Here is a 23,168-nt window from a genome sequence, read left to right as displayed (position 1 = left end):
TGAAGAGTGCAGCAGATTTTAGTTAATAAACTCCCCCATGGTTCCTGCTCACAGCCCCTGAGGCCCTTAATGCCAGTGAGCACCTCACTCGACTTGAGGCACTGCCTAAGGAAGGCCCAGCTAGTCTGCCATTTCCCTTAAGGTCAGCCCCTTATGCAAGAGCCACCAGTTTCCCTGCACTTCACTCACCTTGACACAACTGAATCTTCCAGGAACAGTCCCAAACCCTGCAGAGTTCTTCCCAGACATCCAGCAATTCAGCCAGTCACAACAGGATTCAACCCCAAGGAGCCAGAGCCTCTTGGGGATTAAACCCCACTCCCGTCCACAAAAGGCCACACAGACCCTTTCCTTTCTATAAATTGTGTTGTCTTTTCTTGTGTTGTTTCAATGAAGCAGACACCAGGAAGGAATATCTTAACTTGAGTAGGGCAGGAAAGTGGTGAAATGAAAACAGGTAAGACCCTCCCCAGGGCACTGACAAGCGAAGCACTTTAAGCCTGGGCTATTTTTATGTTGGTTTGACCAATTTACAGGTGTTACATGCGTCTTCCTCTTCCTTTGCTTCTCACAGACACTTATTCTGCCTGGCATTCATGAGGCAAAAATCCACTGTGCTGCCCTAGTTTAAGAACCTAAGGTCCACGCCTGAGCAAGAGCCGCCACTGACAGCCAAGGCTCCCTTTTTAGCCAAGAAAACACAAAAATGGGTAACTGCAAGACAAAATGATGCATCATGACACATAGATTTAAACAAAGCCCCAGAGATACATGTACAGGTCAAAAGGAAGACTGCATATTATAATCTTTCAAGTATTACTGTCTTTTCTAATTCTTTTGGTAGTTTAGCACCTTCAAGTTCATTTTGTCATAAATTCTGTGTCCTGCTTGCTGACCCTGTTCTGTGCTGCTGTGCAGTGGCCTTGGCTGATACTGGGGCTCCTGGGCCTGAACAGCCAGAGCACCGTATTGTATTTCCTTACAGCTGGCGTATATCGGATACCTGATGCTCTTCAACTATATCGTGTTAGTGAAGATGGAACGCTGGCCGTCCACCCAGGAATGGATCGTCATCTCCTATATTTTCACCCTGGGAATAGAAAAGATGAGAGAGGTAACGGCTTTTATAAAAGAAAACGTAAGAGAAAGACAGTGGTTAAGTTCTATCTGTGGGTGGAGGGGACAGGAAGATGCCTGGGATGCAAATTGAGCCGGAAACTGTTTTCTCTGACGCTACCACAGCTGCTGCTTTGCTCCTCTGACAAACCTGGGGAGGCTTCACAGTGTGGTGCTTATAGGGGTGTAACTCCCTGAGTGCTTAGGATTTGGTCTATTCTCTGCTAACATAGCTTTTGTCCCAAGAAGGCCTCTAGTTGTTTTTGATGCCTCATCCCTATAAACATGACTTTCTAGATTTTGCCACTTTTAACTCCCATTTCACCCCCTTATTCTGGGTGTCTTCGGACACAGCCTGCCAATACCTGTGACTCTCCGAATGTGTTTCGGCTGCTCTAGGAGGAACTCTGCTTTCGCTCATTCATTGGATTTATTCTCTGGTTTATTTCTTCTCAACATTCTCTCGCACCTGCTGGGCACCAACCACTCTGCCAGCAGTAGGGATCACCGAGGTGAACTGAACACAGATCCTTCGGGTTGTGAGTGCAGGGTCCCTCTTTTCTCCCCCCACTTCTATGGCCTAAAAGGAGCCTTCAAAATGCCACCCCTAAATGGTTTATTTGAAATCAGAGCTAACCTCAGGGGCCCATCAGATTCAGAGCTGCTAAAAAGAATGTGATCAAGCAAAAGTCCACAAGAGGGCTCTGCAGCCCCGCTCAAGGTTCACCACAAGCTCCTATTTCATCAGGGAAAACCATTAGAAAGGCAGGTTTAGGAGGTAGTGCTGATTTCTCTGCATTTTTCCTGAAATGACAGTAAGCAGGACAGGCCCTTTCTGGAAGAAATGCTCCCATTCAAGTCCACTGAGTCTTTAAGAGCTCAGAACAACCCTAACTGCTGTACTGCAGTGGGTGGGAAAACATACTGGGCACCATAGGAAAAAAGGACTCCTACAAATCCACAACTTCACTCTTGCCAGGTTAAAAGGCAAGGGTTTCAGCTCTATAATGTTCTCTTCCAGAGAAAAGATGCAGTATCTGTTAGATGCAGTTGTATTGTGATCATAAAAAATGTCTTATCTCTTAAGCCCTTGAGTTTTTAAACTAAACTATTTGGGGGATATTTTAACTCCCACTACCATCTCCCCACCCTGAGAACTTGGGAGTGGGTCTGCTAGTCTCATTTTACAAAAGCCTGGATTTAAAAAAAAAAAAAAAAAAGGAATGCCTTGCCTTGTTCCAGCTAGTCGTCTACATTTCGGTCTTCCCATTCATGGTGGCTTTTCTTCTTGACCAATGTTGTGGATTTCCCATTTGTAAACTGAAAAACAGTAATAAATTTGCTTTGGTCTTTGTGCAGCTCTCTGAGAACTGAGGCCCGCTCCTGCTGGGGCCCTGTGGCTGTGCTGTGCCAGCTGGCGCTCGAGTGATTTAACGCCTAGACGCATATTCCTTCCCCATGATAAGCAGAAAAGGGAAGGACTCGAGCAGGGAGATTGGAGTCTCTCCAGGGACCAGACTGGGAGAAGACAGGGAGCAGTCTGTACTCCACGGACTGTTCTGGCAGAGGCTGCCAAACGGGCAGGCTGCCAGGAGCCTCGAGGCCTGGATATCCATTTCTCCTGAAGAGGCATAGAATAGCAGGGAGGGCAGGCCTTTGGAGGCTGGGGTCAGGAAGGGGTCAACCAAAGATTCCCGCTTCCTGTGGGGAGTGAGGTGGTGACCACCTCCGAGTCTGACCTTTTCCTCTGCGGCCCAGTGAGGCGGTGCCCCAACCCGTGTCCTGCCCTGAACTCACTGAAGAGTTGCTTGGCGACCAAAGGGTGAGGACCCCACAGGCCATGCCCTTCCTGCCTCCTCACAGTCAGCACGCAGGACCTCCAGGGCTCAGACGCAAGATCCTGGAAATGTGGAAAAGTTTGCATGCTTTGGTGCCTTCCCAGGGATACACAAGGAAGGCTTTGTGGTTTCCCATGATACCCCCATTCCCAGCCCCACATACTTCTGCCTGGAGTCACCAAAGCAAGCCCCGGTAATCCCTTAATAGCATGGCACTGTTTGCAGCGTGCGTGGGTAGACGTTATCTCATCTGGATCCTCCCCCTGCCGACAACTGTGAGGTTGATGGCGTGACTATGATGACATCCCACTGCACAGGTCTGGGAACTGAGACTCAGGGTTTAAGCAATTTCCCCGTATCCCACAGCTAGAAAGGACAACTGAATATGAAACCTGACAGATCCGTCCCTAGACTCACCGCTCTTTCTACTAGCCCACGATGCTCCTCAGGCTCCCAGGGTTCTAAGACAGGTGCCTGAGGGCTGGTTGGAGAGGTGGAGGAGGCAGGGGGGATTCTTGACTTTCCAATTCTGCTTCACCCCAGACTGTTCTGTTCTCATCTCTTTTTTTTTTTTTAATGTTGGGACTTTACCAAAAAATGCTTCACTATTTAAAAATTATACTACAAACCTCTGTGTTTAGCGGTTTTAGGAAAGTGTGAGCAAAGGGTTGGAAAAGCTCAATGCGTTGCCCATCAACCCTCTCTCCCAGCTACATACACGGATTTTTGCTCTGTTAAGATGCAGCCAGAGAGTGAGAAGCCATCAGGACAACACCAGCTGCAGAGAGAGATTGCTGATGACTAGGACAGTGGTTCTCAAACTGTGGCCACCAGCAGCAGCTGGGAACTTGTTAGAAATGTAAATCCTCCACCCCACCCCCAGCCTCCTGAAGCAGAAACTCCAGACTGAGGGCCCAGCATCTATATTTTACCCAGCCTTCCAGGTGATTCTGATGTGCACTGAAGTTTAGAAACCCTGGGCTAGGGCTTAGGGCAGGACACTGCCTGTGAAAAATAGGGCTCCCAGGTAGCTCCTGGTACCCTGCTCAGCTTCCAAGTCCCAGCCCTGACTTACAAAAACCTGTCTTTATTAGTATTTCAGAATTAGGTAAATCATTATAGTGGACATGAGGATTCACACAAAAAGCTGGATATAAACCTGCCTCCAGTCTTTTCTCTCCTCTCCTTTGAGAGGTTCTGAGGTGGGGAAAGGGGTTGGTCATGGTCTGAAGAGATGGAATCCTCAGAGGTAAACACCAGCAATTGAGGAAGGTGGCCCTGGTGCACAGCTGCACTACGTGGGGTTCCCTGGCTTCTCACATCCTGGGGCGGTCTGTGGTGCAGGATGGGTGCAACTTCTGCTGTCCAGCTGTGCATTTTATAGACCCATGCGTGGTAGCCCCCTCTAAGTTTAAGGTAAGGCAAGAGTCCCACAAAGGAGTTAGGATATGCAAGGAACTGGAAAATTGCTGTTAGTGCCTACACAACAGTCAGTCTGTTGACAAATATGTATTGAGTTTCTATTATGTAACAGGCCTGGGGTACAAAGGGTCTGCCCTCAGAGTTTCAGTCTAGGAACGAGAGAAGAATGGATGGACGGATGAATAAATAGATGATTGATTGATTGATTGATTGATTGATAGGCAGACACACATACTCATACACACATACATATAAAAGCATACAGAAGATAATTTCATATAGTGATAAAAACTTCAAAAAACTAAATAGGGTAATGTATTGGAGAGTGACTTGGGGACGTGAAGTCGACTGCAGCTAAAGTAGTCAAAAAAAGGCCTTCCTAAAAAGGGGACATTTGATCGGAGACCTTGAAGATGAAGAGGAGCTAAATACAGATCTGGGAGAAGAAAGTGCTGAACAGAAGGAATAAGTACAAGCATCCTGAACATCGAATAAACTTGTTATGCTTAAGAGATGACCAGTATGGCTGCAGGGTAGAGAATAAGGGAGAATATGGTGGGACGTGAAATGAGGCTACCATAAGGAGTTTGGATTTTTCACTATTTGTAATGGAAGTCATCAGAAAGCTTAAGCATACAATTATGATCATTTGCTTTAGTTTCTGTTGCTGTTGTTCATTTGTCTCATAAGTCTTTTTTTTAATTGAGGTATAATTTATCTATAATTGAACAACTCCTAAGGGTGCAGCTTGATGAGTTTTTACCTATGCATATAACTTGGTAATTGCCAGCCAGATCTTTAAAGATCCAGGCTTTTAAAGATCATTATTTGTGCTGCCCAGAGAATGGGTTGAGGGTAAGTGGGCAATGATGATGATGGGGATACCAGTTAGAAGGCTGCTGCAATCTGCAAGATGTGATGGAGCTTAGAATAGGGAGGCAGCAGTGGAGGTGGTGAGAAGTAGTTGGCTAGGTTGCATTTAGAAATAGAGGTGATAGGACTTGGTGCAGAGGATGTGGGATGTGAAAGAGAAAAATGGAGGAGTCTTCCCAAGTGAACAGCCTGAGGAACTCACTCAATATGGTGGCACTGTTTACTGAGATGAAGGAAGACTTCAGAGATTTGCAGCATACTAGGATTGAATCATTTTATCGCAAAACTCTTATGTGTGTCTTAGAATTTTACCACCACCCAAGGAATCAAAATTATTGCTTATATGTGCCTTTGGAATATTGCAGCTGAATAATCACCTAAGCTTAGCTCAATTGGACTTTTATAGCATGCAAGTATTTAAGTAGATATAGGTAGAAAACGCAAGCTACTAACATCAGCCAACAGACCAAGCACTTCCCAACTGGGCTGAAAATAGAGAGAGAAACCAGACCTAACCCTGCTCTCCTTCCTCCCTTATAGATTCTGATGTCAGAGCCAGGGAAGTTGCTACAGAAAGTGAAGGTGTGGCTGCAGGAATACTGGAATGTCACGGACCTCATTGCCATCCTTCTGTTTTCTGTTGGAATGATCCTTCGTCTCCAAGACCAGCCCTTCAGGAGTGACGGGAGGGTCATCTACTGCGTGAACATCATTTACTGGTATATCCGTCTCCTAGACATCTTCGGCGTGAACAAGTATTTGGGCCCGTATGTAATGATGATTGGAAAAATGGTAAGCAGGATCTTCTGATTCCATGTTATAAGTTTTCAGAGGAGGAATGGTGATAATAGGTAGAGGGAAATAATTCATTTGGGCCTGCTATCAAAGTCTAAATGAGATGGCCCTAGAGGTGTTTTATTTTATGAATTCCTTTTGAATGTTTGGGGGTTTGACTACATCTGTATACAAAACTGGAGAATTTATCAGTCACTCATTCATTTACTGAAAAATACATAAAGATCATCTATTTTATGCTGGACACTGGACTAGGAGTTGGGTATACAAAGATGTTCTTTCCGTGAGATTAAAATTGATGGAAGAGAGAGAGGGAGGGAGGAATTACCACACCATGTGAAAAATGCTGTAATAGAGATGTGTATAAAGTACAACAGAACCATAGAAAAGATAATATAGGTCAGAAAAAGCACACAGAGGTTACATTTTAGCTAGGTGTTGGAGAAGGAATGGGTCTCCACTACAAATTTTTAATAGATTTTTTAAAGATCCTGTGTTTTTAAATAAAGTTCTAGAGAAATGCCTTTCCCTACACAAAGGGAAGAAAAACAATTTATTTGCACTGAGTTGAGTTGGGTTGAGTTGGGTTTGAATTGACCATTAAGTTCTATCATGCGTCATGTGTTTGTTACACTACTGGAAAATGATGTCTGTTAAGAACTAGGTTCCAGAATGATGCTCCTACTTATCGAATTCTTGAAGAAAAAATCCCAAGTAGCAAGCTAATATGCTCCCCTACAAATGGCCGAGGACTTGTTCCAATAGTCCTTGACCACATACCAGTTTCCAGACTTTTTCCATAGAGACTGAACCCTAGGAGAACAGCATCAGTGTGAATCTGGGAGTGCATCAGTAAACAAGCTCCCTCTCAAAACTCACTAGAGGAAGAATCAGAGCCTAAAGCCAGAACTGGGTACTTTTCATCAGTTCTCCCAGTTTTCTAAGTGTGTCCCCTACTTCACCTTTACAAGATATATGTGGAAAAGCTAAGTACGTCCGTCCTACCGTGACGAACACTTCTTACTGAAAAACCTTTTTCCTAGTCAGACACAGTGGGTCATGCCTGCAATTCCAGCACTTCGGGAGGCTGAGGCAGGCAGATTGCTTGAGCCCAGGAGTCTGAGACCAGCTTGGGCAGCACAGTGAGACACTGATGATACAAAAACTAATGAAAAATTAGGGCCGGGCATGGTGACTCACGCCTGTAATCCCAGCACTTTGGGAGGCCAAGGTGGGCAGATCACCTGAGGTTGGGAGTTCGAGACCAGCCTGGCCAACATGGAGAAACCCTCACTCTACTAAAAATACAAAATTAGCCGGGCATGGTGGCGTATGCCTGTAATCCCAGCTACTTGGGAGGCTGAGGCAGGAGAATCACTTGAACCCGGGAGGCGAGGTTGTGGTGAGCCAAGATCACACCATTGCACTCCAGGCTGGGCAAGAAGAGCTAAACTCCATCTGAAAGAAAAATTAACAGGGTGTGTGTTGACATGAGCCTGTGATCCCAGCTATCTGGGAGCCTGAGGTGGGAGGGTCACCTGAGCCCAGAGTTCAAGACTGTGGTGAGGTATTTTTTTCTCAAAAACAGAAAAAGAAAAACCTCTTTGCTAATATCTTTCACTTCACTTCCATTGTATGAGCCATTCAAACCAATGATTAGTCAATAGATTTTTTTTTTTTTTTTGACAGTGTTTTACTCTGTCACCCAGGCTGGAATGCAGTGGTGCCACCTCTGCCTCCCGGGTTCTAGCAATTCTCCTGCCTCAACCTCCCGAGCAGCTGTGACTACAGTCACCCGTCACCATGCCAGGCTAATTTTTTGTTTTTATTAGAGACGAGGTTTCACTAGGTTGGCCAGGCTGGTCTCAAACTCCTGATCTCAAGTGATCCATCCGCCTCAGCCTCCCAAAGTGCTGGGATTACAGGTGTGAGCCACCATGCCTGGCTGATGTTCTTTATTATTATTACTTGAGATATTTACTATATGTATCATTGCTAACTCAATATTTATGGAACAGCTCTGTGTATGTATGTGTGTATGTGTATCTCTACTGAAATGAAGCTTAAATAATCACGACTTTTCCTACAAAATCACTGACAAACTCATGCAAAGAGAGGAAGAATTTGAATTCAAAATGAATTAGGTATAACAAACACATTGAGCAATTTATTTAAACCCCTTTGAGACTTGGTTTACTTGTTTCTAAAGTAGTGATGTATAATAAATGCATATTTTACAGGGTTATTGTTGTAATTATTAGAAATAATACATACAAAATGACCAGCTGTGTCTGGCTTATAGCTGGTGGTTGACAAATTATATCTGTTATCATTATGTTCAAATTGCATTTTTTAAATACAATACAATGAAAGAAAGGAAAAATTGGTGAGTATAGTTATTATGCTGTATTCCTAACCCTACTGTACAGATGGTATTTATAACACCAGCATTGTTTAGGACAAATATCACCAAACTCATTCTAGAGAGAAAAAAAACTTGAATTCATGAGCTTGAGTTACTTACCCAAAATGGAACCCCAGTTCAATTGGGGATTTTTTGACTAGGAAAGAAATGTGTATCTTACTCTATTATACTGCCTGTTATATCATCTTCTTTGCACTTTAACAATGAATTTGAGATTGTGGTGAAAATTCCTGCCTAAAAGCAGAGAGTCTAGATTTAGAGTCAATGGATAGGGCTTAGGAGGTAGGATCTGTGGACCCTCTCTGCAATTTATATATAAAAATGTGTGGGTGTGTGAATTTTCTGGACAGAGGGGACAAGCTTTCATGAGATTCTCAAATGTATTTTCAAGTGGACCCAATGAAAGCAAAGAACTATAATAGCTATAAAATTAGGCCACATTTTCTCAACCTTGACACTGCTGATATTGTGGGCTGTATAATTCCTTATTTTAGGAAGCTGTCCTGTGTGTCATAGGATCTTTAGCCGTATCTACCCAGTGGATGCCAGTAGCATGCACACATGCACGCACACACGCAGTTATGACTACAAAAAAGTCTCCAAACATCTCCACGTGTCCCTCAGGGAATGAAATTGGCCTCTGTTGAGAATTACTGCATTCTGTGATTACATAATCAGATTGGATTTTTTTCTGATTGCTACCTTATTTTATTTTAACAAATAAAATCTGAAAAGACCCAAACAAACCAAATATATTACCCTTTAAAGCCTGGGTAGCATTTATATACTTGGAATAACTAAAGTCATGTTAATGCAGCGAGATTATTTTAAAATCCACGTCTGTCATCTTAATAATGCCATAATTATCCCAGTTTTGACTAGAATGAAACCTTACTCAGGAGTATGCAAGAGGAATTCACTGCATTTTCTCTACCTTTTAACTTATGAATGACTTCATTTATCAGTCAAGAATAAGTAGAAAATGAGTATATTTGGGGACTTTGCTTCTCTTTCAAGGGGCTTTTAAGATAATCAGTTCAATAATTGATGCACTGATCCAGAAGGCAGATAAAATATGCCTATAGAATTTATCAGTGAGCCAGATGGACTACCAGGGTGGAACTTACTTAAGAAAATGTGCCCAGATGTGTTATACTGAAACCTTCTCAACATTAGGGAGTTCCCATTCAGCACAAAACAGCCAAGTGAGTCCCTGCCCTGTGGTCTAGGGACAGACAGCTGATGAGATTCCTGGACACACAATCATTAGGAGTCATTTTGAAATTGGTACTATGAGTCTTTGCATAATATAAGAAGCCAGTACACCAAATGCCTCACACCATGGAAAGCCTGCATATCCGGAAAGACTCCAATTGATCTGCTGCAGGCCCAGAATCACTTAACAAAATCCTGACTCGTTTCCTCCATATTCCACTTCTCAATGGAATTCTCTAAGCCTAGTACTAAGCTCACTTACATAATTCAGAATAAAAACAATAATAATAGCTATCATTTGCTGTGTGCCAGATACCATGTCAGACATGTCATCATCATACCCCCTCAGAAATAGGTTTTCACATCTGTGTTTAATAATTTAAACAATTGAATAAGAGACTAAGCAAGGGACAATAATAGGATTCAAATTTCTGTGTAACTGACTCCACAACCTGACCTCCTTCCAACTCTAATAATAATAATACATTAACATTTATGGAGAACTTACCACATTGTTTCACATGCCATCTCATTGAATCTTTATAAAATAAATGTGTTATTATTCCTATTTTACAAATAAAATAAAACAAGATTAAGCAGCTTGCCCAAGGCCACCTAGCTACATTTCTTTTTCTTTCCTTTCTTTCTTCTTTTTTTTTAATGTTTAGGAAAGCCTTTGTTTTGTTTTTGTAATTATTTTTACTCATTTTGTGTGAATTGTTTTCCGTGTAGCTATTTTTCACTAGCAAAGTCAAGATGAAAACCCAGGTATTCTGACACCTAAGTACATGTGTTTAACCACTACAGTGTATATATAATATATATTATATGCACATTATATATTATATATACATTATACATTATATATAATGAATATTATATAATGCATATTATATAGATGTATATTATATATTACATTATATTATATATATGTTATATACTCTCCTCTGTAGAACACAACAGAAAGATATTTACAAGATTAGGACAGGATCAGCTCTCTTAATATTGAACCAACTGGACAATTTAGCTTTAAAAAGAGGAGGCCAGCCCCAGTTCTCACTACTAATGCTCTATTTCTGCACTGCACTCTATCAGATTTTGGTATTTGAATGAAAGCTAAGACTTCTTTGAAATATATGAAGCTAAGTGTTTGGGAAGAATGTGTCTTCTCTTTGATTGTTTTGACCCTTTGGATAGATAGCACAATCAATCTGAACAAAAACAATCCTGAGAAATTAAATTAGAACAGTTTCTGTATTTACTGGCTGAGTTTCCTTGGGTCAAACTAGCTTCTAAATCTCATGAGCACAAACCCTCTCCCAACCCATCTTTAATCAATGTAAATAAACACAACATGAAGGACCCATGTGTGCTTTTTCATTGATAGAACTTTTTGTAAATAAATGATGAAAGAATTTTACAAAATAAGAGAGAGGATGAAAAACAGACCCATATTTCCTATAAAACTGTTTCGACACAGCTGGCTTGCTCACTTTAAAAGAGTTCTGAGACCAGTAAACTATAGAAGAAATAACTAATTAGCATGCAACTTTAAAAACTATTTAAAAATATGAATGGATGTCAGATTTTAAGATATTCCTGTTTGGTTTTGAAGTCATACAATACTTGTGAGATGCATTTTGAAGTTGCCTTGAAACTTGATTAAACCCCAGTGTCCTAAGGCGTACAAGGAAGGCTATAATGTTTGAATTCCAATAACAGAGACTCCTTTAAAATAAAATCATGGCCGGGTACAGTGGCTCACACCTGTAATCCCAGCACTTTGGGAGGCTGAGGCGGGTGGCTCACGAGTTCAGGAGTTCAAGACCAGTCTGGCCAAGATGGTGAAACCCCGTCTCTATTAAAAATACAAAAAAATTAGCCGGGCATGGTGGTGCACACCTGAAATCCCAGCTACTCAGGAGGCTGAGGCAGACAATTGCCTAAACCCAAGAGGCAGAGGTTGCAGTGAACCAAGATTGCTCCACTGCACTCTAGCCTCGGTGACAGAGCGAGACTCCATCTCAAAAATAATAATAAAATAAAAATAAAAAAATAAAATTGTAAAACTAATTTGAAGGCTCCATTGTCATTGAAAAAATTAGCATTAGGCTTTTTTTTGTGGATGGGCATCCCTTCAGGAAGTATGATAGCTAAGAGAAAGTCTTTTGTATTCTGTGTTTTGATGCAAGCGATAGAAACCAATCTCCACCTAGCTTAAGCCTAGAAGGGATATATTGACTTACGAAGGGCATAATGAAACTGGCCTTAGGGGCTACTGCAAGCAGGGACCCAACCACTGTCAAGATTTGCTCTCTTTCTCTTGCAAATCGGCTTCATTTACTCTGATCAGTTTCACTGGCGGAGAACTCAGCGTCAGATACAAATAACAATGAACTCACCCCATTACAGAGACACAAGGAACTTCTTTCTCCCAGCTTCAGTCAAAAACAAACAACGCCAAGCCAATACAAGGATTCTGGTTGGCCTGTCTTGGTCACATCCCTGCCTTCTATCACTCTTGCCGGGGCTAGTATCATATTTAACGTAGCCTGGAAAACACACCTACCTTGTGGCCATACTGGGTAGAAACTGTTTATAAAAGGAGGAGGTAATGGGTTCTGGCCAGAAAAAAATCAATAGTTATTGCATCCTCATCTATTTAATATTTTGAGTGATAAAAGGAAAATAATTTGGCATATAAGAAACAGATCCCAAATAACATACATCATGGAAAGAAGGAAGAATGAGGAACAAGAGATAACATTACATTGGAGAGCAGCCTGGAGGATTTTATAAACATGTCAAGATGAAAATCCATCATTTCTACAGCAGGTACAGGTCTGAGTCATTAGGGTGCATGATTCTAATGCCCAAGAAAACACCCTCCATAGCTAATGGGATACTCTGCAGGAGAAGTATGCAAACAGCTGTTTTCTCTGAGAGACTGGTTGGTGGTAGAATACTATGCAGTGGGGTGGGGCCACAAGAATAAGAATATAATGGATATTTGGTTTATCCTAGCTTTGTTTATAGGCAGTTTTTTGTTGTTGCTTTGTTTTGTTTTTGAGCTTTCCAATTATTCATTAGCCTTTCAGAACTTAGAAAGGAGGTTTACAGCATTGCAGTCGCCCTTGGAATAGTTCAACTCTCCCAATTCCAGTTTCTCTAAGAAGAAAGAGACCCAAAGAGGACACTTGCCTCCCCCAGGAGCAGAGAAAAAGTTAGCACCTGATTCACATAGAGGCCTAAGCTTCCATTTATATGACTCCTATGCCTAGCCTTGACTCGGTCCCACAGACAGCAATGAGAAACGAAGAGGCTTCATTTGTGTGTGCACTTTTAAAAATGTTTTTTGAGTCACTGATAGAATTCTGTGGACACTGGCTTCAATAGACCAAGCATCTTCTTATCTGGACACAACTCCCTGTCTAAACATCCCTTACCAGCAGTCTAGAAAGTGGACCTCCTGCAAAGGTTCCCATCATTGTCAGCAATTATAAGAACACTCAATCATATAGGTTTTCTCTTGTTTCTCCCTCTGCTTCCCCACCCTTCCAGATGATAGACATGATGTACTTTGTCATCATTATGCTGGTGGTTCTGATGAGCTTTGGGGTCGCCAGGCAAGCCATCCTTTTTCCCAATGAGGAGCCATCATGGAAACTGGCCAAGAACATCTTCTACATGCCCTATTGGATGATTTATGGGGAAGTGTTTGCGGACCAGATAGACCGTAAGCAAGTTTATGATTCTCATACACCAAAGTCAGGTATTTAAATTCAATTCGGTTGTGTCTTTTCCAAGTTCATTTGTTTGCTCTCAATAAATGGCTCAAGATAGAGGACCGATTCCTAGCTTGCTATCTTGGAGGAAACAAAAATTACAGAAGGTGAATATACAATTTTAGCAAAGTAGTTCTTGGGTGTTTCTTTAGGTATGTCATGTTCTGTGACATGAATCGACATCTGGTATACCAAATTTGATCAAAAAATGAACCACTTAGAAAGATCTAAATTACTTTATGATTCAAACTCCCAGGGCCATGTGTTGAATATTTCAATATCAGGAATATTTTGTGTCACTACCTCCCTACCTCTACCCCAGCCACCAGCCCCAGCCTTTAGAAAATATATTTCTTGAGTTGGACTTCAGAACAAATAAACAATGCTCGATTTCACCATCAGAATTCAAGAGTAAGGGCAAACATCTGCATGGTATTTTTCTTGCACTGGAAACTATTCTCCAACTCCCTTTCCCACTGTCTTAAATTATGTGCTATTGAGACTCATAGGAAGCTAGTATTCATTGCTTGGAAGTATGGAAAATGCCTTAGGTCATAAACTGAGTTGCTTGCTATAAATGCCAAAAAGAAAATAGTATCTATATTATGAAACGATTCAGTGTGGGGAGTGAACGCCAGCAGGCCCCCAAGGTTTCATGCCCTAATAGATGCTGATTCTCTGTGATAAACACTCCTTTTGTATGGAGCTTGAAGATAGTTGTATCCTAGAAGTCTGTTCCAGGATTTTATTTGGACCAAATGTCAGGACACACCAGGCATTGGGAAATTTTTTGGGAAGAAAGCATCATTAAAGAAACATCTTTCAGTGTGGAGGAGTTGAATCCCAGGAGCAATGATTTCTCATTTCCCCCGAGGAGTTTAGTTCTGGAAATAACATCCCTCCAACATTGTTGAATTAACATTTTTCAGACATTTTTTTGCTGACAGGCCAGCCATCTGAGCCCTGGACTGTGGACATGGATTAAGGTTACATAACCAGGTAGTATAGCTAATTAAGAGCAGGAGCAGGGACTAGTTAGCATCCCCACTCCCACTGCCCATCCCAGGTACGACTGAGACCAGGAAAACAGGGACAAGGCAGCAGAGTGTGAGTCCTCCAGGCCTGTGAAGAGGATGTGTATGCTGGCAACAGAACACACCGGTACGTCACTTATTCTTCCACGATGGATTTTGAACAAACACACTTTCCTTCTCAAAATGTGTTATCTAAGGCAATCAAGACTTTTTGGAACACCTAATTGGAACAAATACTTGTTTCATGAGACTCAGCCAACTCACTGAGGAAGAATTTTAACTCCATCTCCTGGTTGTAATATCTTTGGCTGACAACGTGCAGCCTTCACCAAGACAACTTGCCAGGGACTGGGGAAAATCCTTTTGAGAGCCTGCTTTCAAACGGTCCCTAAAGGCAAAACAACACTTTTAAACACCCACCTATGACCATTCTTCTCAGAGATTAAATGTGCTATTTCCCCCCAAGAAGTTGTTTTTCCACTTAGTTACATTATTTTGCCTTTTTTAGTTTTCCTTTATGCTCCAAAATGAGATTAAACCCCCAGGGATGTTTTGACAATGCCACATTTTGGGATGGGAGAACGAGGGAGGTGTAGGTGTGTTTTATAAATGGGATTCTGTCTGTCCCTCTACAAGTGGCCATTTATTGATGTTGTACTATGAACCCAGCCTAGTGCAACAAACACCACCATCTGGCTGAATAAGAGGATTTATTATTGTTATTTTAAAAGAAGGGCTGATTGTAGTTTAGAACTTGAAAAACCCCTGGAGACAGAGAAGATGTGTTTTGTGTGAGTGAAACATGAAAATAGATTTCCCACACTGTTAATTAGATCTGTGGAGTTCTACGTGTGTGAGAATAAATTTCGACTCCAAACCTCAATGTATAACTGACTCAGCCTTGGATAGATGCAGCCTTCATGATGCCCTTCCCCAGCCACTTACCTTCCTTTTCGATGTTCTGAAAGAGCTACAATGGTAGCCACTGTTCTAAGCTAAATCAGCCAGTTTTCTGTCTAGTGCTAGTGAGTATTTGTCCTTTCTCAAATGGATATAGAAGGCTGCCCCCAAAATCTGTCGTGACATTTGGCCAAGGTCATTGAACATTCCTGTCCTCCAAATGATTTAATATTCATGTTATGGCCCTGGATGGGCCCAATGGGGATTGGGTGACTGCCCTAGATGGTCATTCAGAACTGCTCTGGAGTCCCAAGTACCAAGCTATTTGAGAAAGGTACAAATCGTTTATGCTGCCCTACGATGTCTTGCCTCTTTTCTGTGTCGTGCCCAGGTTGGTTTGTGAAGCATGTTTTCAGGCTGATCAGATCCCATATCCGCCTGGACCCACAGCCCTGCCCAGGGTCTGCCAGTCCCATCCTGTAGGTGTACCCCGTGCAGGCCTTCTGAAGTGCTGCTCATTCAAACACACCTTCGCAGAGTGACTCATTTCTAACGGAATGCGCGTGCTCCATAGCTAACTCTTTTTTTTTTTTTTACTTCAGAATTGCTGAGCCCATTTCATGTTTGGGAAAATACTCTTTCTTAATTGGGTTGGATGTATATGGATGTACAATAGGGGCCTTGGGGTGGGTTTTTAACATCAATCATACACCTCAGAAGAGAGGGCGGCTTTGATGCCCTCACTTCTGGGAGGCAATGTTACCTTACTACAGATTTTTGATATGCCTTCCACCTTTTCTTCTGTTATTTGTTCTAAACACAGAGACCAAAGATCGATAAGATCAATAAAGCCTAAGATACTGGAATGAAACTTGTAAGGTTACTTTCCAAATGTGCTTAAAACTAAACCAAAAGGAAAGAAAATGGAGTCGCTGTAAAGTCACAACATAATTTAGGTGCTTTTCACCTCTAAGCCATGTTGGACTAAACATAAATGATAGTTCAGCCTTAATCTAAGTTCTCTCTGGAGACTGAAATGTTTGTTTTGTTTGGAAGCAGAGGAGAGTGAGAGAATGTGATTGGAAGGAGAAGATAAGGAACCTGGGGAAGGGACAGTGACTGTCCGCTCTACCCGGAAACTTTGCCTACCACCCTGATTTAATTCGTGAGAATGCAACTTGCTGTTGTTGTGTGATTGGTTCCTTTTTGGTTTGTTTGGTTTCTTTCAAATAGCCCAAAATTGTCCTCACGTGTTTGCTATATAGACTCCTAGCTCTCCAAGAACCAACCTAAGGGCTACCGTGAAGCAACTTAGGCCCTGGGTTGTTAAATGCCTGGCTACCAAATGATGACACCCTTTTGGGTAGTCTCATTGGTGTGACCCATGTGGCATGGCGTCTGAGAGCTGGTCAGGATCCCACTGGAGCTTGAGGGGAAAAGCCACTTAGAAAAGAGGAGCAGCAGAATTCATTTCCACCCCAGCAGCATTTCATGCCAAGGTCAGAGCAAAGCTAAAATTAGATGGACTCTTGCCAGCTTAGAAATCTGGTTCTACATTCTAGTGTGTGAGGTCCCTAGAAGTGCACCTTTGTTGGCAGGGAAAACGGGGTGTCTCTGGCTTTCTCCAGCCCCTGAATGAATGCAACTTTCATTTATTTACAGGGCATCCATGTGCTGCTGGCTGTATATTCAGATTCCCCAGGCTGTACCAGGGCAGGAGGAAAATGAATCATGCTCTTGAATGCATTAAGTAAGGGTCTAAATTTAGTCCTCCTTTCTGCTTCCCTGAGTATTTTTACAAGTTTAGATAGTAATGTGAAAGCAGAATGTCCAAAACTTACTTTCTACCATGACAACTTAATATTATCTAGCCCTTTCCATTCACTCCAAATTAACTATCCAACATACTTAATGCCTGGGTTATTTTTTTTTCTTACTGCCTAGGGCTTTTCCATCTAAAATTAATAGGTAGTCTGGGGTAGGAAGGTTTTTGTTTTGTTTTTGCTTTATTTATGTGTGTATATATTTAGTACAAAGGTTTGCCATAAAAAAAATCCTTGCTCCTTTGTGTCCATGTTGTCTCTGTGATGTTGACTGAATTTAAAGTGTTGTTTTTGTCATGTGTGTGCATGTAAAGCCAAAACACATTCCTGAATTATTTTTCTGCCTCAAATTAATTGTTCCTCACTTCCCATGTGGAAATCAGGACAGCTCAAGGAGCCAGTCTCTAAAATATGCCTGCTTATGGTGAAGTTTAGAGCAGCATGAACGAAGAAGATGACTATTGTTATGCATTGCAATTGTGAAACTCCAGTTCTCAAGACTCAGGGCTGTGCATCTGTTTAGTATTCTGAACTGACCTTCTCTAATGGATTCAGAGCACACTAATGCCTAACAGCTATAGCGTGGGGAGTGTTGCTTGACCAAAGAAAGTATTTTGGAAAAGAAAAACTTGAGCCAGTGCCAACTTTTGGGAAAGGAAGAATTGTTTTGTTGGGTTTTGTTTTCACAAATTGCTAAGGAAGCAAGCCAATATGAGGCACCATCCTCATTTTCTGTCCCTGAAAGCCAGCTCACATTATAGAGAATGCCCACCTGACTTCTTTACTAATACAAACTGAGGCTTAATGGATTTACAAATAACAGAGCTATCTGCAGACAGGCCTTTGTGATGATTCCGGACGCTGTTTTGATCAACACTTGTTCTATTGTCATAACATTTAATTAGCATTTTCTCACAGGTTGGACTCCACTTTGAATTCTTTCTTCAGTCAATGAATATTTATTTTGTTTGTACTGTGAGCTGGGAACCAGAGCACAGAGATGCATGTGACAGAGGCATTGTCTTCAAGGAGCTTACTGTCCAGGAAAGGCAAGCTGCCACTGACGATACATGTGTAGAGATGGAGCCAAAGAAGGTAGTCAGTTCTACCTGGGGTGGGAGATGAGACCTTGCAGAGAAAGGGAGAGTTGAGCTGAGCCACGCAATATGAGCTGATGTTTCAGGAAGATGAGAGCAGGAGGTGTAAGGAGAGAAGAATGGCCTTCCAAACTGCGAATTAGTATGAAAAGTTCCAGGAGCAGTGGATATTTAGTATGGCTGATGGCAGAGTAAGAGGCAAGAGACAGGAAGTAGGACAAACGGGGTACAGATCCTGGAGGACTTACACTCCATGCTCAGAATAGTACCATGATCAAGATGTATGTTTTAATCAGAGCTCCCAAGCAAAAATATGGAAAGTCCATCAGAGGGGTAGAGGTGGGAGGTGAGAGGTGAGAGGAAATTTGTAATGCAGCAGCAGCTGGAATGGAGGAAACAGGCAGGATGAGATTTTAGGAAGATACAATCAAAAGGACCTGGAAAGAAATCAGATGGTGCAGAGGGCGATAGTGGGAAAAGTGGATGAGGATTTAAAACAGAGGAGCTGAAGATTACGCCAAGGTTTCTGGCTTAGTCTAAAGGGTGATGTCATTCACTGAGATAGAGAATCTGGGACAAGGAACTATGGGGGTATGGGGACTTTTTCTGTCAGGATTGAAATGAGTTTGAGGTTTCTATGGGAATTCCAGGAAAACCATGAAGAAGGCTATTTTGCACATAGAACTCTGGAGCTCAGTAGAAGCTGAACAGGAGATAGAGATTTAGGGATCAACCACCATGATGGTTAATGCCATGATGGGTGAGTTTATCAGAGGGCACAAGTAGAAAGAGAAGAGAAGGCCAGAGAGGAATACTGAGTGGTCAGCGGTGTCAAATGCAAGAGAAAAGTCCAACTGGGTGAATATTTACAGAAGTCCATTCAGTTAGTCCTTCAGGAAGTCACTGGTGACTTTTGCCAGGGCATTTTTATTTCAGTGGCAAGTGCAAAAACCAATTACAGTGATGTAAGAGTAAATCAGCAACAGGACAAAGCATTTACTAGGGAAGAGGGAGAGAAATGCTGTATATGTATCAGCAGGGCAGGAGGGGCAGAGAAAGCACAATGCAGTAGAACTCTGAGAAGAGTGATGTCTTATAATCACCACTAGGAAAATGGCAGATGTCATGGACTTGGTACATATCACAGGATTCCTCTGGGCCACTTATTTGCATAGATAAGTTGTATGTTTTCCCAGTCATGACTCTGTGCCCCAGATATAGTACAGGAAAGACAAATGGCTGGATTAATCCAAGATTGAGGCTTTGCTGTGCCCACATGGCAGAGAGGGAACAGGGACTAGGGTTATTAAAGATGTTTGCAAGGGTTTTTGAAGTTATACATTGTGAGGTGTAAGATGAAGGCAAAAGAAAGGTTATAAAGTTGGTGAAAACCCCAGAGGAAAAAGGAATAATCAAAGGACTGGATTTCTAGCCTGAGAAGCAATTACATTGACTAAAGATCCTGAAGGCTATGATGATACGATGTTGTGGTCAGGCAATAGTAAATTGTGTTCAGAATTAAGAGGTGAAGCAGTTTAGAATAATGATAAGGTCCAGGGGTAGCTATGAGGATGGGTTCTAGAACATGCTGAAGTTGAAGTCAAGTATCTTGAAGCTAGATTCTTCTGTGTTTATCAATACAGATATTGAAGTTGTTCACAATAATGACAGAAGGTGTGAATGGGAAGACTTTGATCAGGATGACCTGAAACTCAAAAAAGAAAGGGCTTTTTGCACAAGAGTGAAAAACAGTGGTTTGGAAAAGGCAAAAAGTATCAATAAAAATGCAGATATTGCCTCTGGGGACCACAATGTAGAAAAATGTGCAACTTCTACTTGAAAAGGTAACAGAGAGGTGGTGTCTTCCTGCAAGATGGATTTTAATTAAGGCAAGAAAATGGGGAAGTGGACTCATAAAAATATGAGAAAGAAGGCCAGGCACAGTGGCTCATGCATTTCGGGAGGCTGAGGTAGGAGGATCATTTCAGATCAGGAGTTCAAAGCTCCAGTGACACATTATTGTGCCACTGCACTCCAGCCTGGGCAACAGAGCAAGACCCTGTCTCAAAAAAAAAGGTACTAGAAAGCAGAGGAGTTTGTATTCAGTGATAATTGGGTTCCGGAAAACTCAGGGGAAAAGGAGAAAAGGGGAACAGTGATAAGAGTTCAGGGGCAGAAAGCCTAGCATCATATGAAGACAATAGCCCAGGGGAAGGTTGGTAGCTGGGGGAGCTTGCATTGTAGAAATAGAGGATGACAGAAAGAAGTACAGTGAGCCAGAGTTTTAAGACAGCTAAAGACTGGAACCCTAAGTAGTATAAGAGATCAGATGAAGCTAATGATATCTAGCCCTAAAAGGATGGAACTGGAGACTTTGTGTAATAGAGAAGAGTAACTAGATCCTGAAGAGGAACCTCCCCAAATGGCTAGAGAATTCTCCATCTCAAAGGAGGCTCTCCTTTTGAAATTGGCAATGGCTTGTGATGCTAGAGAAGCATCATTCATCACCTTCCAGAAAGGTGAACTCTTGATATAACCTTGGAATATTCCACTTTTCTTTAACCTTTTCCAGACTTGCTAATACCTTGCCTATAACTAAACTTAGCGCTTGTTCCATCTTGACCATTTTCAGCCTCTGTTGTAATTCTGCCTTTAACAGAGCACTTTTGTTTCACCCTACGTTTGCATGACTCCAAAGACCATGCTTTTTCTACTCTATCATGACTAGTAAGCCCTAGGTAACCCGGCTACTACCAGTGGAACTCCAGAAACACCATGTAGCCTGAGCCCGCAAAGCATGCGCAGGCTAGCGTTCACTCTCATACACTCTCCCGTGTATATGCAGACTCACATTTCTTTTTTCTCTCCTCCAGCCCTGCTTCTGCCAAGACATTTTTATCTATTCCCTAAATCTTCCTTTCCGTTGCCCCTTCTGAAAACACTCTAAAGTCCCTGAGAGCTTGTACATTTGGACCACAAAAGCAGCCAGAGAAACTCAAGGGCTATTTCTGGATTCTGTGCTGCAACATTCCGTTCCCTGGGGTGGGGGGTACCGAGCCAGTACCTGCTTGAAATATAGGAAGAGAAGTGAGTACTTCTACATACTATTCCACCACACTAATTTAACCATCTTGTAAGTAAAAACAGGACACCCAAAATAAAAATAAACCCATAGGCTCCACGCATCCTAGACATAACCCACATGTTTCAAAGGAAAGATTATATATGAAGTAATTGTAATCTGGTGTCATCATAAATCATCTCACAGTGTGGCCGCAGGGATCTCTTAGACTCCCAGAATGGTGGTAAGTCTGGAAATTCTTCAGAACAGCCCTGTACAATAGAATCTACTGTGATGAGTGATGGTACTCATCTAGATCTATGTTGTCCAATACCATAGCTGCTCATCACGTATGGCTACTGAGTGCTTGAAATGTGGCTAGTATAAATAAGAAACTAAATTTTTAATTTTTTTCTTTCTAATTAACTGAGATTTTAATTTAAATAGCTGCATGTTGCTAGTGGCCACTGAATTAGATAGCTCTGTTCTAGAATATAAAAATCCTTTAGAATGACAGCTCTGTGAGAGCAGGGACCACATCTTTCTTGTTCACTGCAGTGTCTCCAATACCTCAAACTACGTCTCACACAATGTAGCTGCTCAGAAAATAGTTGGTGCATGAATTAAACTCCTTGAAGCAGAGGATAGACAGTGATGTTGTTATCTGCTTTAAACAATCAATCAAGCAAACGAAAAGATTTCAGGGACTACATATAAAGAAACTAGAAAAGCTGAAATGTCAGAAATGTCAGTGAAGATGATGAAAAGAAGCCACGTTTGTTATAAAGGAATTTAAAAAGCGGATTAAATTAAATGTAGTGATCATGGATTCATGACATACACACACACACGCACAGGGTGGAGGTGGGGAGGAGTGAGAAAGGAGAGTGGAATCAAAGGGGATTCTAGAGTTAAGTTCCTGAAAGTAGCTAGCTAACTTTGTTTTCAGGAAGAAAATTCCAGCTGAGTTCAAGAAATATCTATTGTAGTATATGTGCAGAGATTAGGCAGCTATAAGGAAGGGAGGGAGGAAAAGAGGGAGAGAAGGAAGGAAGAAAGGAAAGAGAAGATAAAAAAGGAAAGAAGGGAGGGAAGGAGGGAAGGACCGAAGGAGGGAGGGAAGGACCGAAGGAGGGAGGGAAGGAAGGAGGGAGGGGGGGAGGGGGGAGGGGGGGAGGGAAGGAGACCAGCCCACCTGCTGGCCCTTGATTGTTGAGGGCAGCAGAGGAAGGAAGACAGAGCTGTGTGAGCCCAGCAGCAGGACGAGTTGAGGCCCATGCAGAGAGCCCCACCAGCTCTGAGCCTCACCATGCTGGTGGTGGTTGCCATGCATCCTGTAACTATGGCCTTTCCAAAGGCTCAGTGTTCCGACCAAACGCAGCAAGGCAGATGGTTGATTTCCACTCAAAGCAGAGCAGAGTACACCCCTTCTGAATAATGTAGCAAGATTTTAATTGCTCTGTATTAACAGCAACCAACAAATAGACTGATCTCCACACAGGCTAACTATTAGCAGATGATCCCAGCAAGGCTCACACATAGTTGTTTTTCCTCAGATGTGACAGAGTCCAAATAAGCCTGCAACCTCAATATGTAAGGGAAAGGAAGATGCTCAAGATCTTTTGCAAGATACTGTCCAGTGGAGCGAGTCGCTTCCTGCGGCTAGATTTCAGACCACGTCTGTCAAGTGATGTTTGATTGAATTGCTTGGCTTTCAGCCAAATATTTGATATCTAGAACATCAGGCCTAAGGTTCAAGATGAGTGCTTGCTTGGAAAAAGACC

The 23,168-nt window shown here is 42.2% G+C and overlaps 1 protein-coding gene across 10 annotated transcripts in view; it reads left to right on the top strand.

The window, feature by feature from the left end:
- The window catches only part of TRPM3 (transient receptor potential cation channel subfamily M member 3), a 563,637-nt gene that overhangs the window by 494,032 nt on the left and 46,437 nt on the right, over positions 1-23,168 (top strand). For 8 of the 10 annotated variants that reach the window (XM_032164279.2, XM_032164271.2, XM_032164276.2 and 5 more), the window contains 3 exons: positions 986-1,114; positions 5,790-6,041; positions 13,246-13,420. In XM_032164279.2, coding sequence (XP_032020170.1) covers positions 986-1,114; positions 5,790-6,041; positions 13,246-13,420 — 556 coding nt within the window. Of the gene's footprint in view, positions 1-985; positions 1,115-5,789; positions 6,042-13,245; positions 13,457-23,168 lie in introns of all 10 variants that reach the window. The other 2 variants (XM_032164269.2, XM_032164265.2) reach the window with 1 other exon arrangement.

This window comes from Hylobates moloch, unplaced genomic scaffold (assembly GCF_009828535.3).
Source record: "Hylobates moloch isolate HMO894 unplaced genomic scaffold, HMol_V3 SCAFFOLD_10, whole genome shotgun sequence".
Taxonomy (NCBI): Eukaryota; Metazoa; Chordata; class Mammalia; order Primates; family Hylobatidae; genus Hylobates; species Hylobates moloch.
The sequence above is the reverse complement of the archived record's forward strand: the minus strand, read 5'-3'. Positions and strand labels throughout refer to the sequence as shown.